At 27.0% G+C, this 17,087-nt stretch overlaps 2 protein-coding genes across 2 annotated transcripts; one reads left to right on the forward strand and one right to left on the reverse strand.

Moving 5' to 3' along the window:
• The first annotated feature begins 1,219 nt into the window (after positions 1–1,219).
• On the forward strand, positions 1,220–12,066 carry LOC109595817 (uncharacterized). Its single transcript, XM_020011243.2, has 5 exons — positions 1,220–1,401; positions 10,156–10,412; positions 10,479–10,827; positions 10,918–11,067; positions 11,917–12,066. The coding sequence occupies exons 2-5, from the start codon at positions 10,163–10,165 to the stop codon at positions 12,008–12,010; spliced, it is 843 nt and encodes a 280-aa protein (XP_019866802.1). The 5' UTR covers positions 1,220–1,401; positions 10,156–10,162; the 3' UTR covers positions 12,011–12,066.
• A 46-nt stretch (positions 12,067–12,112) lies between these two features.
• LOC126266463 (ras-related protein Rab-43) lies at positions 12,113–16,663 on the reverse strand. Its single transcript, XM_049970462.1, has 3 exons — positions 16,349–16,663; positions 15,958–16,299; positions 12,113–15,897 (listed from the first exon to the last, which is right to left on the reverse strand). Exons 1-3 carry the CDS (start codon positions 16,559–16,561, stop codon positions 15,790–15,792), a joined length of 663 nt encoding a protein of 220 aa, XP_049826419.1. The 5' UTR covers positions 16,562–16,663; the 3' UTR covers positions 12,113–15,789.
• Positions 16,664–17,087: the final 424 nt, after the last annotated feature.

The following is a 17,087-nucleotide window of genomic DNA, read 5'->3' on the forward strand; positions in this document are numbered from 1 at the left end:
CTTTTATTTACTGTAGATTTTACAAAATTTTCATGTAACATTTTTCATGGATGATACAACGACATTGAAAAGATTTAAGAATATTGAAATTATTTAGAAGAAACTTAAAACACATTATTATTCTTTTTAAGATTATGTGTTAAATTTAAGGTTGAATTTTGAGATAATTCATCATCTATTTCAGAAAAAATAAAGTTTTTTATTTAATAAATCATTAAATAGATCACTTGGAAAAAGTTCCATTTCACTATGCGAAATTTTATATTTTGATACAGTAATAATACGAACATATTACATTTAAAAAATTCCTTTTTTTAGCTTTAGTTATAAAAATTGACTTCTATTACAATTAAGATACTTTGCTCAAAAAAATGCAGATGGAGCTAAAATGAATTCTCAAATTGTCCAGGCCAAAAATAGTAAATTATAAATTTCGTGGAAAAAATCTGTGAAAAATTTTAAATAAATCCGTAGAAAAATCATCATACTAAATTGTGATAAGAACAAAATTATGAAAATAAAATATTGTTAGAAAATTGATTTAGATTTAACTTAGAAGCTGTTATTCTATCAAAATAAAATCAAATTTTTATGAATATTTTCATGACCTAAATGGATAAATTTAAAATATTTTATTAAAATTCTATTAAAATCAGTACGCATTGGGATTCGGTTGCGAATGTCTTCAAAATGGTTGGAATAATCAATTAACCATAGGAGACCTTTTTGTAGAGCGTTCAATTTTCTCCAAAAAATGTAAATAGATTCTGTACGATCAAGTAATGGCAAGATACGGATTTTGCCATAAGGGACTGAAGAAAAAATAGAAAACTGAGATGCAGTTGGAAAGCGTTTCTTAAAGATGTCTAAGAACCAATTTTTCAGTGTTTCTAAAACAAGGCGTTTTTAAATACCAATTTTATTGGGGTGTCCCGCTTTCAAGTGGGTCATATTGTATACCATAATCTATTGTGTATCGCAATAATTGTTCAAAAAATGTTTAATACAGCTACATCTAAATCCGTTGGTTTCTTGTAGATAAAAGGATGTTACAGGGTATTTGTATAGGTGCCATCATTTGGTGGTGGTACACAGTGCAGCGCTGAAGAGGACTGCAAGTGTATTGGGTTGAGCCAAGCAAGACGCACGCGATCATCACAAAAACAATACGACCGTCGGACGCGTAACACCACACACCAGGGTAGAGAGACTCTTCTTCTACATCTGTTTGTTGTTTCAATATCGATTGTATTACTGCACGTTCAATGTGAATTTATTCGGTGAAATATTGTGCGTTCAAGTTGTGAAGAAACTGAACAGACATCTTATTCATGTGTTTTTGATTGATTGTTAAGTGACTGATTTGAGGTTGTTTATTTTTTCGTACGTTGGAGCAGGAAGGTATGTTTGCTAATAATGAAATACACGAGATAAAATTCGCAACAAATGAAATAAAAACTAGATTATAAAATTTAGAATATTTCTGTTTTATTTATTGTAATTTATGTGTCGGTTATCACATAAAAAAAATTAACAAATAATCGTATATTGAAATTATATTATTATTTATTTTTTTATCTAATCTAATCTAGAAAAGTCTTAATTCTTTAATTTGATTGAAAACGAACATATTATTTAAATTTCGAACTGTAGGTAGTTACAGTATTACATAAAATCATAAATATTTTTCGACCATAGTTGTAATTGTAGAACATAAAATTTTAAATGTATTTTTCAATTATTAAATAATAAATGTATGTTTAATTTAATTATGATTACAGTTTATTATGAAACAAATTAGCACACCACAAAACGTGTTCTAGAAAATTGGTGGATGCGCCAGTAAGAATTCGACATAATCAAATGTGTAATGTGCCTAATAAAGTAAAAATAGCAAATATAAAAAATTTACAGGATTATTTTATAATAAACAAATAAAATTATCTATTTAATTGATTTTAAATTATAAGAGTTGAAAAATAGAAAATATGTGTTATGAAATAAGGATAGTAAATCAGTACATAAATACACGTATAAAGTTGTAAAGTAAGTTAAATAAAAATAATTAATTAAAAAATTTTTAACTTTAAATATTTAAGGAACGAAATTATATAATTTGATAAAACAACATAATTATATAAAGTACAAAAATATTTCAATATATTGAATTGAATTTCTAAAATAAATAAAATTTAATTTAAAAAATAAAATAAAATTGTTAATTTAATAAATAATATTTTATTTATGCATAAAAAATTAAAAACATTCATTTAAATTAAAAAAATAAAATATTTAATTTCAATTTATAATATTTGAAATATTAAAATTAAAACTATACAATTAAATTAAAAAAAAATAAATTCTTATTAAAATAATAGATTAAAATAAACACAAACTAAAATAAAGATTAGATAATTATTTAAATTTAATATATTAATAAAAGTTTGTGTATTTATATTATAAATAAAGCTTTGAAAGTAAACGAATTTTTATTTTTATGGTTTAATTTACTTATTTTAACAAATGCAACTCAATACAAAGAAAATTGAATTAACAATAATTTTTATAAATTTTTAATTGTAAATCTTGCATTACAATATTTATTCATATTTATTTATGAAATAAAAAAAGAAAAAAACACAATATTTAAACAATTATAATTAATAATAAATACAGTACATTTGATATATGAATATCAAAATTTAATTTTTCTTGTTTAAAAGGGGCATCAATCAAAAAGGGTGTCGATATGTAACTTAGGGACGACATCTAGCTATAAATGTAATTTTTTTTATTTTAATTATAAGGTGGTATTTCAAATAAAAGAAAATTTATTTCCTTGTTTTATTTCTTTTACTATTCCCTATATATAAAATTATTTATTATCCAATCCAATGATTAAAGTAACAAATATATATTTATTAATGTGATACCGACATCGACTTTTACTATAAATTAAATATTTTAGGATAAAGTATTAACGTTAAATTTTTTTGTTAATAGTAAAACTGTCTCGTTGTCCCTTTCCTTTTGTGGTGCACGTGGAACAACTGGTTCAAAATTTCTGTAGTCGGTTTACCATTTAAAATTATGCGGTGCACAATATAATTACCTATTCATTCATAGTTGAGTATGAATGCCGTAACACTTTTCCATCGGCCAAGCCACTTAAATTTAAACCACGTTCGCTTTTAAATATGTACGTATTTGGCCCATGTGAATAAATAACTAGATCGACGTCAGTTTCTGTACTTACATGTGAGAACGGCTCACGCAAGAATAAATCACGAGCTATACTGACCGTTATTTTTTTTAATCGGAAAGGGCGCCCAATTCACAGGAATAAAAAACTTGTATCCATTCTATCTCACGATTTGTTTTTTCGCAAAAAAAATGTAAGGCATAATTGAAAAGTAAAAGAAAGACGAACAACTCTAGTTTGTTCTTAATCTGCTCTAATTCAACGATTCGTTGGTATGCAGCGGTAATGAAGGATCTGGCTAAGATGAACCGTCAATTCCCGTTGGGCAAGGCATTTAATTACGTGAGGCGTTCTTGTTTGATTTTGTTGCTAATAAAATTATTCAATTAAGTCATGATCACTCGCAACTAGTGGCTCGGACATGTGTTATCAAATGGTTTTGTAACCGAGTGTTATGATGCCACAACTGACTTATGGAAAAAATCTACACAGGTGACATTGCAGTTATGCCCAAACACGTTATTAAACTCGTTGATCTACATACGTAATTTTACGATTTGCATTCGCAGCGTTTAAAACTGTATAACCGATTTTAAAAGTGTGCAAATTCATTTAACGCAAATCGGTGGAAAGCACTTTGGAAGGCGATAAAAATAGTTGGAAGGTTATAATACAAATATGTATACATAATGTTATTTCAAAAAGAAAATGTTAAATTAGTCATACTAATTATTTTGTAACTAAACTTGTTAATTAGTATTTCGTGCTTAGGTTCATGTAAACAATGCAGATTTCTAATTAGCCAGTATGATTTCGTCTTCCGACTAATAAAAGATGATCAAGACGTACATTTTGTAATTCCAATTATATAACTAAATTTATGTCTACAAGTTACATTTTTGCACTTAACATAATTAATTAAATATTGTTTGATTTTTATTGATCTATTACATTTGATTACTTAAAATAGGAGCTATATGATACGACCATGTATTTCTTTAATTTCATGAGGCAAAAATTTTGAACTTTACAAGCCTACTAACTATTAAACTAGTATTTTATTTATTTGTCAAAATTAATTATATTATTTTTCAACTACCATAACTATATAATTTAATTAACCCTTGAAATTTTTAATAAAAAGTAAAATGGAACGGAATTATTTCTTACGGCTTACTTAGGTAATCGGTTACAATTAAATTTAATCTTAATTGTAATAACACGCGAAATAAACTCATACATTTTAATGAGATAATGTAGTCTAAGAATAAGTGTAATAGGAAATACCACAACAAAACAATTCAAACCGCAAAATATATTTTACATTCCAATTTTAATTAATTAATTTGTTTCAACATGTTCCTAATATTGTTTTTAAGTTACAGTAAAATTAAACATTTTATATTTTTTTATTCATTTTAATTTTAATACTAATCACATATATTGTTGGTCAATTATAATTGATAAAAATCAGAAATACAAATAAATCATGTGTGAAAATGAAATCAACTAAAACTATTATTACATGTTTATTATTTTTCTAGTTTTTATTACCACCAACGTTCAACAAGATTCTATCTTGGATGTAAAATCCCATAAAATTTATTGTTTGAGTAAGTAGTGCATACATATGAAAATGCATTTGTTAAATTCGCATGTTTCTTACGCTAGATACGTTCGAAAACTAATGCGAATTTCATTAATTTTACACTTGAGAGTTACGGAAAAAGTGGCACTTGAAATATTGATCGTCAATGGACGATCTCAGACAATGGCGAACGGTGGCCGATGGCATTGTTTCCCATTAAGGGTTGGATGAATATTGTCATTGTTGTAAGTAGAATTCGAGAGCAACACCATTGAAATGCATGACGAAGGCAAAGGATGTCCAGTTCAAATGGACGCATGTCGAATATTTAATTTTATATTATGTACGTTCCCATTAATTGATTAATTCTTTGCATTTTTTTCGTCGAACGGAATAACAATATAAGTTTCTCGTTAAACTGCATTTCAAACAATAATAATAATAATAATAATAATAATAATAATCATAATAATAATGGTTTCCGCATGAAAATTTACAACAACATTGTTTTGTCCCCATTTTCTTTTTGTATAATTAATTAAAATGAGAATTTCAATTATAAAACTAATAACAAACGTAAATATTCATTTGTAAACGAGGTCAAAATATAAATAAGTTATCCGAAATATGTTTTTAAATAAAATTACTGAAATTAAATACATAATTGTTATTAATTACTAAGTCGTTGACAACGGATGTATTACCTTAACTACCCAATCATTTATATTGATTGGACAGAACGTCCATGCAGTGTGGCCCATTTAAAAGGGTAGATTTATAAGAAAATTTTAATAACTAATATCTGAAAAGAAAATGGAACACTCTGTATTTGCCATAAAAATGTCATTCAGCGTATATCTATTATATGCAACATTAAATTAATTAGTTAGAAAATTTCAGAATATCATACAGCAAATGTATCAGTGAACTTCTCAGTGTTATTACCAACAAAATTTTGTCAGTTACATTATATTCAACAAAAATATTTCTTCTATGCTTATACACTTCTAAAAAATTTTAATAAGCACTAAACTAATTGTAAAAGCTAATGTGTTAAGACAGTATCTGATATTTTTCATATTTTATTTCATGAAATAGTTAATTTAATGAATCAAATAAGACAATTTAATTACGAAAATTTGATATACTGTCACAAACTTATATGCAAATAATATAAACATTGCAATATAATTACATTAAATAATAAAAATAAATAAAGTAAGTAACATTTATTAGTTAGTAATAACGTTGATATTTGTATATTTTTTGAGATATGCTTTAAAATTAGACATCAGTTGTCACCTGTTCTACAGAATGTTGACTAGTTAAAAGACTTTCAAATATTTAAAAAAAATAGGAGATAAATTTGTATTCACACGTTTATAATCTACATACCAAAGTCAAAATTAGAAACAATTAATAAATTTATATAAATATAATATAATAAATGAAATATATTTTGATAATTTTCTAGAATTGTTAAAAATATAAAAAAATGTCATTAGGGAAAAAACATTTATTTATTAACCTTAATATCTGTATTACACTTATATTTTTTAAGATATTCTTTAAAATATTCTTCTAACCTTGTTATAATAAATAGACTACACATATTTTAATAAATTTCGAGGATTGTTATAAATCGAAATAAAAATATAATGGGGGTAGAAATATTTATTAATTAACACACTATAGGCGGGTAGCAAAATAGTCCAAACTAAGTTGTTGAATGATAACAAAAAATAAGAGATAATTCTTTCAGTTCCGTATGTAAACCAATAAAGTAACATTATCTCACCCCGTTTTTAAAGTAAGTACATTCAAAAAGGTAAAAATTACCCGGCCCGATAATAATCAACAGATTATTAACCATAATATTTGTGTTACACTTTTTTAGCATATCCTTTAAAAGTAACTTAAAGTTGTTACCTGTTCTACAAAATTTTTGCCAATTAAAAGTCGTCAAAAATTAAAAATAAAAGAGGAGGTAAATTTTTATACAGACAGTAGCATTAATTCACCAGTGGCACTTCTTATACACTTATACATAGAGTTTTAAAATATTTTAATAAGCACTAAACTGATTGTAAAAAACAATGCGTTAAGTCAGTGTGTGATATTTTTCACATTTTATTTAATGAAATAGTTAATTTACTAGTTAAAAAGGCACAATTTCATTACAAAAATGTATTTCTTAACACAGTCATACACATAACAATATGCAAAATATAAAAACAAAGTAATATGATTATATAAAATAATAAAAGTACATAAAGTGAGGTAGTAAAAGGTTCCCCCTTTGATGGCTCTTAATCGGAATAAGATATCGATCTCTAATAAAATATATGTAACATATAACTTGCTAATCAATCATTTTTTTACAAGATTGATCTTATTAAATTATTCGATGCTATATTACTAGATAAAATTGAAAGAGTAGTTTCAGGGTTAATAGAGCTTCACTTTATATTATTCCTGTACCTCCTCATCTTGAAAATAAAATAGTCTGTACTGAAACTTAAGTCTCACATTTCAAAACATTATTGATAATTTGATGAAGAAAATAATACAAGAAAATATTTAATTAAAATCTTAATTAATCATCTTATAAATATATTTTATCGTTATATAAATACAACGATTTTAACACACAATAGAAGAACCTAAAAAACATGACCCCGTAAACCATACATTTTTTTAACAGCATCACACTAACTGCACCCATATAAAATATTACCCGAGTAATTTTTATTGCGTATCATAATAAAGCGGGCAATTTTACGATCAACTAACATCATTCATTACATATAAGGAAAATATACCGCGTCCGGTATTAAGATCGCCTACTTAACAAAAACAAATGCCACGATGAATCTTGATCTGAATTCAGTGCCGGTTTTGGCGAGGTATCTTTTTCTTTTCTTTTTTTTTTTTCGCGCCGCAATTTGCAATTACAAACGTCCACGTTTCGCAGGGAATTCCTAAAATTTAGGACGAGAGGTCGACGATGCGGCGGCAGACGAAAAAAATTGACACCACATGCCATAATAATTTTTTGATTCGTCAAAATTGTGGGTCGAGAACTTGTCAATGTTGCTAATCGTCGTGCCCTGGGGCGGCAGTGCCGAAAAAAAATCGGGATGCTCACGATCAATCGTCCGGTAATGTTATGTTTGGTTTGTTTTGCACACAGAAAAAAACGCATAACCGTACTCGTTTTTTGTTCGCGGAAGAATGGGTTTTCCTTAGCTGAAAAATGGGTCGGTTTTAGATTGCATATAAAATGTAACCATATAAAATGTAACCACCATAAAAAGTTGACTAACAAGCCTCAGCTAATGTTATATAATTAGTGATGTGTTAGTTAGTACCACATATTCAATCCTGATTTTGTCCTATTAATAATTAATAATAATTTTATTATCCACAATTTTATGCTCAATATTAACTTTAGACTTTAATAAACTTCAAGAATTGTTAATAATCGAAATAAAAATATAATGAGGGGATAACAACCGTAATATTTGTATTACAGTTATATTTTTTAACATATCCTTTAAAAGTAGATTACATTTGTTACATGTTCTACAAAATATTTGCCAATTAAAAGTGGTTCAAAAATTAAAAAATAATTGAAGGTAATTTTATATGCACACTTTTATAACCTACATACCAAAATTATAATATTCTACAAAAATGACAAAAAACCACAAGTTACAATTAAAGGATTGTTAAAAATCGAAATAAAATTATAATGAGGGAGAAATATTTATTAGATAATAGATTGGAGGTATGTATTTGTATGATAAGATGCTATTTATAACCTACATACCAAAATCTGAAAATAATAATAATATATATAATTATTAAAATGCACAAATTACAATAACTTCAAATAAATTTTAATAAACTGTGAAGATTGTTAAAAATCGAAAAAAATATAATGAAGGGAGAAACATTTATTAGATAATAATAACCATAATATTTGTATTACAGTTACATTTTTTAAAATATCCTTTAAAGTTAGCTTACAGTTGTTAGCTTTTCACCAATTAAAAGTTTTAAAAAAATTGAACCTAAACTTGCATAAACACTGACTACATACCAAAATCATATTTAAAATCAATTTTCTGAAAAATATTATACTTAAAATATTAACTTTATATAAATTTTAATAGTTATAAAAATGCATTGTTAAATAAATAAATAAAAATATGTGGGGAAATATTTATTAGTTAATACTAACTAATACTTAATATTTGTACAGTTATATTTATTAAGATTTCCTGTAAAATTAACTTACAATTGTTACCTGTTCCACAAAATTTTAGCCAATTAAAAGTAGTTCAAAAATTTAAAAATATAGGAGGTAAATTTATTTACATACTTTTATTATAACTTACATACCAAACTCATATTTGAAATCAGTTTTCTGATTGCACAAGTTACAATAAACTAAATATTAATTATTTCTTTTTTGTAATCGAAGAATCAAAGTCAAAATATTATGATTTATTATCTATAATGTATTTTTTCTCTATCTAAATAAAGGATGTAATAGCTATCTGGAAAGGGTTATTTCACTTGATAATATTAGTTATATTTTAATAAGGTATGGATTATAATTAATCAGACCTAGCTAAGAATCAGTGAATTGTACCATTTATACATGCTAATAATGTCACCCACACACGTCCAATTTTGAAAAAAAATGAATTAAATTAAGGAGTATATTTTTCCATAAAAATGCCCCAATCAATTTTCTCCAAAAAACGATATAGAAAACAATTTTTATGACACCCGAAGCTTTTTATTATATATCTGTTGAAACATTATTCTTTGAAATTGAGATATAAATAAATTTGTTGAGAGGGTAGTTTCAACTTAAATGGTTCACATCGTATTTAAATTAGATTTATAACATAGGTCTTAAAAATTAAATAAGCCATAAGCCGGTGTGATATTATAAAAATATCGAGACATTTCAATTCGAAAATCATCAAATGCAATACGGTACCAATAACATATATTTAATTTCGGTAATTACAAAGACACGACATTTTTAATTGTGACCTGGTGACCTAAACAGAGCGCCAGACAATAAACCTACAATTACGGAGTATCACTGACATAACATGAAGTTGTTTATGTAAAGCGAGTGAGAGCCGAGGGCTATGAACATTACATAATTTTACTTAAAACAAGTTCCTATAACCTTGACCTGTTCACAATCTTCCGACTCTTCTTCAGATGAGAGAGCCGGCTTAAACACCCTCAAGATAAAATTGAACTGGTTCCATCAATTATGAAAAATTTTATTATTATTTTAGCCTATAATTTAATCATCAATTTTATTTTATTACAGGGTTGCAATGTTACCTCCTAACAGAAGAAAATTAGAGTTAATCTGTTTTCTATTCATATCAATAATGGTGGCTAAAGCCTACAGCAAAGAAGAAGTAAAATCCAGACAGAAGAGAATTTTGTGGGTTACAGCAGATGGGAGGTTGGCACTTCCACCCGGAACGACATTGGTCATATCACCTTCGTTATCGTTACCCTTTGTTAGATACCCACCAGATGGCTTTTTTTCCAATCTTACAATAAGTTTACCATTCACAAGTGAGTAAGACAAATTCATTTCGAGTACTGTCTTTTACAACAGAAACAATCTAAATCCATTTCCAGTTGATTTCAATAAGCTCGGATTGACGGACAATGAAAACCCGTATGGAGTTCTACCACCACTTCTGGCAAGATCCATGGGCAGAGCCGCAGGAGGATTTCTCGCCGACTACATCGGCAATCTTCTGGAACACAAAAGAAGCAAACGATCCAAACCGTTGGTGAAAGACCCCGTGACGGAGGATGCCTTTCACGGAGGCGAAAGAGCTTTGCTCTACATTGCCGTGGAGGAAATGCTGGACAATTTCGGAATGGATGGGAAGGCATGTTTATTAAGGGCCATTTGTGAGGTACATGCGCATCCATTAAAAAATTTTGGACTCGTCGGAGAAGTTCTTAAATTATTCTTTACGTAAGTATGATACTGTGTTTATAAAGAAAAAAATTAATAGTAATATTAGGAAGAATATTTTTTTATTATTAGCATTTTTTTAAATTTTAGTGCGAGCAAATCTACATATGCACATATGCTCAAAGAATATGTAGAAGCAGAAAATGCAGGAAGTGGGAAGTTTGGTGGTCCATCGGAATGCTGGCCTTACATGAAAGATTGTCCAAAATCCCTCTTTTTACAAAAGCATAATAAATACAGGCAAGTATTTAAATATCAACTCCAGTAAATTTATAGTATTGTAATTATTTAATATATTATATCAGAAAAACCACTTTCACTGAAATAATATAATTTATGTTTGATAAAATATAAAAAGTTTTCCAAATGTAATAATAACAAAATAGAAATATTTTTTTTAACGAAAAGTACATGAAACATATACAGGGTGATTCATTTAACTTACTCATTAGATGTTTATAGAGAACAGAAGAAAGTATTGATTTGAAATTTTTATTTCAATTGTAACTTGACTTCAACTACTTTTCTAATTTATTTTCAAATTTCATTTCTGGTTTCGCAAGAAGTGTCATCAACTTTGTTACTTTGAATTGAATTTTTTCATTTTGCTTAGACCAATCAATTTGTCAGATTTTTTAAAAAAAAACAATAATTCAACAACTACTGAGTTTAGGTATAGTATTGCTATTTATTTACAATTACATGTAAAATTTAAAAATCCAAAAATATATAGGGTGTTCTGTCGAAAATAACAAAATTTATGTCATTTCCAACGGAACCAGAAACGAAATATTATTCAAAATAAATTGAAAATTTATTCAAATCAAGTTATAATTGCTAAACAAATTAAATAACTTTTCCGAATAGTTAAGTGGATCACCATCACGCTTATAATTTAAAATAAAGCTAACTGACCATTCAAAACAACCAAAATATAGTTCGAAAATTACTTAATTTATTGAAATAGAACATGAGAATCTTCCCTTATTTTAAATTATCTTTATTTTATAGTTAGCATTAGAATATTTTAATTTAAACAATCAACAAACTGAATTTTGTTCCCTTCTTGACGTTTGAATTTTGTTTCAGTGAGGATGCTTTAAATAATGAAATTAGCCAAAGTGAGAACGGCTATGAACATGCCTCAGAAGTTACCTACGACCCAACCGTAAGAAACATGTAGTGACTGGACAATTACGAATAAAATAAAGTGATAAAAAAACGGGTGTGATTTGAACTAAGTCAATAGACAGTTGTTGGTTTAATAGGTAAAATAATTGCTCAATTAACTGTAAATATTATATTTGGCATTGTTATATGTTAATTACAATCATTTTTATTTTGGAATACATATTGCTGTGTATATGAATTATATAAGTAATATATTTCTATGTGTAATATATTGTCATAATTACATGATTTTGGGTAGCTTTATTTTACAAGATTCGAACATTTAACACTAATGTAAAATAAGGCTATTTCAGCTATAATTGATCCAATATTTATTGTTTATAACATTAAAACTATAATTAGGTAAAATTAATTTGTGTATATATTTAATTTAATAAATTAATACTGACAATTGAGTAGTAAATATTATTAATGTTAATGTGCACAATAACAAAATTTAATCAAAGAAACCATTAAGTAACATTTGAAACAAATATAGAGGACGGATACACTACCTCGAACATATTGCACCATAAACAATGAAATGTTAAGGAAGAAAGACGTTAAACAATTTAAAACAATGTGCGATATGCTCCCTCTTAATTTCTACACTACAGTCAGTGTTAAATAGGCAAGTGTGAAATTTAAGCTTCAAAATGAGCAATGTGTTTTCCAGTGAAAACTGTTCATACACAACAACACAATCAAATACATCAATGCATTTTTATTATGCAATCTAAAAGAAAACTCATTGTTTAATATAAAAATATATATCACAACAATTTACATAAGTAATGTTAGATTCTTAAACTAAAGGCATAGTAAATCTGGTTTACTAAATGAACTCAGAACATTCAAGGCATAAAAGACCAACAGGTCAATAAAATCCACAGCTCTGGTTAACTCGTTACCAGTTAGCGTAGGCACGTAGATTCATAAGTAAGAGTAGAACATTTATCGCGTGAACCGATTTTAAAAACTAAAACACGTTCTAAATGTTCTCGAATATGAGTTTTAACTATATTCACCTCAACAATTTGGTGCACCATATATTTCTGAATGCTATACTTAAAACTGTAAAATCATGAGAATCTTATCTTGAAATATCATAAATATAAAACTCACTTTGTTAAACACGTATCCACCTAATTATTCTAATAAAACATTATTACGACAACTACATACAGGTACAAAATTAAACATGAATTATTAGTATTCAATGAAAATAAAATAGTACAAGAAGCATTCATAAGATCACTGGTTTCGTTTTATTAAATGGGAGAATTGAAGTGTAACATTACATTGCTGAATAGTTTTTGTCGATGGAACTGGTTAATTATTTATTGTGAAGTCTTGTTTTCTCGTTAACTAAATTAAATTTTATATGTAAAACAAGATATATTACATAAAATAAGCCAAACATCGAGTTCAGAATATGAACAATACATATTTTAATTTTAGTCAAAAAGTTTTTGATCATTTTTTTTTAATTTTCCATATATTCGAGATTTGAAGCTATTAACAATGTAACTTAGTTGAATAAAATGGAATTGTAGAATAAATAAAAATACGTTTTGCAATTTCTCGGATATACAAATGCCCAAAAATAGTATATTTAAAACTTGTACCATCCAAAAATGAACTAACTCAAAGCCATTCTGATACTACTTTACCTATTTCTTCATTAAAGATGTCTGTATAAAAAATAGAATCGATAATTTAATCGAATAAATATTTTCTTATTAAAAAGAATTTTAAAATGTAATAAGTACAGTAGTCTACAAAAGTTTTGAAACACGAATAAAAAATTATATTATAGTTTGGATTGTTGTTAAGAGTACAAACTTAACATGTACATTGTGTTTCAGATTTTTAAATGCTTATTTTACTTCAAAATGTTATATATACGCTTTTACAAATATATGAAAACACAAAAATTTGGAAACAAATAGGTATACGTTTTTTTCTATGAATACTCAATCATCATTGCATTCGTTGGTGATTGTTAACAAATTTATGTACTTGAATTACCATTATAACTAAAACAAAACTTTTATATTTTGATTTAAAGAACAAAATTGTTGAAACGTATTAGAAGGGTGAAAAAGTAATAGATAATTCTAAATATTTTAAATACATCGTAGAACTGTGTCCAAAATATTATATATAGAGAAACTGGTTCACTAAAAACTGCGTTTAGGAAAACAGTGTACACTGAACATTTTACAAAGCGCAATTCATCTGCAAATGAATTTCTTCAAAACAGCCATTTTTAATCCAGGCCTACTGAACTGTAAGGCGCAAATCAGAAGAAAATGGGTTAATGGGTCGTCGACTCGTGAAGAAACCACTTATTTCAACTAAGAATCGCTAGAAAAGAATAAATTTCGCTCGAGAACACCTTTCCCAGACCACTACAAAATGAAATACAATAATGTTCAGTGACGAAAGCAAATTTTTAATATTTGAAACTACGGATTATAAGACGTCCAGTTTAAATATCAGTTTCTAACAGTAACCATGGAGGTGGTGGAATCATGGTGAGTTGATGTTTATCAAGCTCGAGGCCTGATCCAACAGTGCGATTTAATCAAATAATGGATCAACGTGTGTACATAAAATATGTGTACGTAGAAGGAGGACACAGTGATAACACAACACAGTAATGAAGTGACCAACTCATTCACCTGATCTCAAACCAATGGAAAAATTTTATGGAAACAAATTGATGGAAATGATTGGTTGCATTATATTAAAAACAACGATTTATTCAGTACTATAAAATTGAAGTGACAAGATATATGTACCTGTAATACAAGCAAAAAGTTTTGCCACAATTTATTAAACAAATTCATTTGGATTTAAAAACACGTTTTGTTCCCATACTTTTATTTGTAATGCATATTTTTAACTATTAATTTTCTTAAAATTATTTTTGGAGAAAAACAGTCTTTTCCTTCACCCTCTTGATGAAAAAAATAATGACGTCCTTGATTTAAAAATATATTGTAGTATCTTTTTAAATTTTAACTATTTATTATGAATGTTCTCAAACTTTTGTGGAGTATTATATATAATACTTAATGTTTATATTCTATATACTTATTCAAATTATTATTTAATATGACGTTACGTATATTTTCTTTATAGAAATGAGTCTAACAGTTTACAAATTTATGGACACAAGCAGATTTTTTTTCAACTTAAAATACTATATATCAAACTGGGTATTTTGTCCACAATCTAAAGCCCAATTTTTGCTAAAAAGCAACAAAATAGATTGATGAAACATATTTGAAACTTCTATAGTTTGGAACTATTTTTATGGGCTGTATTTTTTATTTTCAAATATAAAAATATTTATTTTTTAATATTATTTTGGACTACCGCTATTTCTTATTTTATTAATTTTCGGAGCGCTTTGAAATCAACAAGTTAGTCAAGTCAAGTCAAGTCAAGTCAACTTACTCTTGTTTTACATATTTTTGATAAGTTTATACCATATAGTAGCATTTATACATAAACAATATAAAAAATTTAATGAATCAACAATATATAATTATCAAATTTTAAATATAAATAAATTTTGTTTTAACTATTGCTAAACCGATTTTTGCCATATTTGATTATCTTTCCTAATATCAGCAAGTGCAATTTGATTATTACTCAATAGTATTCTCTATCACACAATACACTTATTATTTTGAATTTTTTAATAATGCTTAAATATATTTTATAAATAATTACTTGTCATGTAAGGCACCACCTAATAGTTGATATGTTAGGCTTTGATTATAGGAAATTTTTTGAACAACTACTACATCTAGTTACACTTCTACTTTCTCCCAATCTAACTGTATCCTCATCATCTTGATCCAACATACCATTATCATGTCTTCTCTGTAAAATAAAAATTCAATCATTAAACACTCAGATACTCACAACAAAAACAACTGTTACCTTCAGTTCTGTAGCCAGACACATGAATGCTTCTTCTATATTTGAATTGTCCTTCGCACTGGCCTCCAATACAAACAAGACTTCTGGCATGTATTGACTCATTGTTTCTGCTTCTTCAAATTCCACTTCCCTCAATGTTTCTAAATCTGCTTTGTTGCCTACTAGGGCCAGTAGCACTGAGTTACCAGAATATCTTCGAACTTCTTCCACCCACCTTGCAACTGACAGTAAAGAAGATCTTTTAGTTATATCATAAACAATAATAACGCCATTAGCTGATCTATAATAACTTTGAGTAATAGTCCTGAATCTTTCTTGACCAGCTGTGTCCCATATTTGAAGCTGGAAAGCTTTAATTACTATGTGCATGTAATTTGGGCTATTATATTACCTTGACTTTTTTACCATCTACCATAACAGTTTTCATAGAAAAATCTACACCAATAGTATTGCCATGTCTTTCAATAAAAGTACCATTTTTGAATCTCTGCACAACACAAGTTTTACCTGTGCCACAGTCGCCAATTAAAACAATTTTAAAAAGGAAATCAAACGATTCCTCATTCGGGATCGTCATCAAAGTTGAAGGATTTCTGGTGGTCATATTCACTGTACATTAAAAATAAAATGTACGAACTACAATATTTACATTTCGATATTTGGGTTTATACTTAATCTACGTTTTAGGTTATATTTAGATTCTGACGGTGATGGCGCTTCAGTTCAATGGCCATAAAAACAGAAAATCATAAACATTCAAACGTGAATTGATTGATAACCTTTAAACTCTATGGTTCTGTATTTTTTTTTTGTTTCATATGCATATATTTTTAATTCATTCAAAAACAAATTTTTAAATATTGTATGTCAATGTTAATACGATTGCTATTTTTTAAAAACAAAAGTAATTGACATTGATATTTAATATGTCAAAATAGAATCAGAATTTCGAATTTCAACATTGCTATTTGGTCCTAAAATTTGTCTATCATAGAAATATTTCTAGGCACATTCGTTCGAATGTAAGTAAGCGCCATCTTAATTCCCTTAGTTAAGTCCGGTACAGTTGCAGCACAGAAAACCTATCGCTGACTCTAAAAGAAATCTCCATTATCGACGAAATTTTTTTG

The sequence above is a fragment of the Aethina tumida genome, chromosome 1 (genome assembly GCF_024364675.1).
Source record: "Aethina tumida isolate Nest 87 chromosome 1, icAetTumi1.1, whole genome shotgun sequence".
Taxonomy (NCBI): Eukaryota; Metazoa; Arthropoda; class Insecta; order Coleoptera; family Nitidulidae; genus Aethina; species Aethina tumida.

Bases quoted from the DNA above. Each gene is read 5' to 3' on its own strand.
- LOC109595817 (XM_020011243.2), top strand. From the start codon at position 10,163: ATGTTACCTCCTAACAGAAGAAAATTAGAGTTAATCTGTTTTCTATTC. The intron at 10,413-10,478 runs GTGAGTAAGACA...ATCCATTTCCAG, and splicing joins AATAAGTTTACCATTCACAA to TTGATTTCAATAAGCTCGGA. The intron at 11,068-11,916 runs GCAAGTATTTAA...ATTTTGTTTCAG, and splicing joins CAAAAGCATAATAAATACAG to TGAGGATGCTTTAAATAATG.
- LOC126266463 (XM_049970462.1), bottom strand. From the start codon at position 16,561: ATGACCACCAGAAATCCTTCAACTTTGATGACGATCCCGAATGAGGAA. The intron at 16,300-16,348 runs GTAATATAATAG...AAAGCTTTCCAG, and splicing joins TAGATGGTAAAAAAGTCAAG to CTTCAAATATGGGACACAGC. The intron at 15,898-15,957 runs GTAACAGTTGTT...TTTATTTTACAG, and splicing joins GTCTGGCTACAGAACTGAAG to AGAAGACATGATAATGGTAT.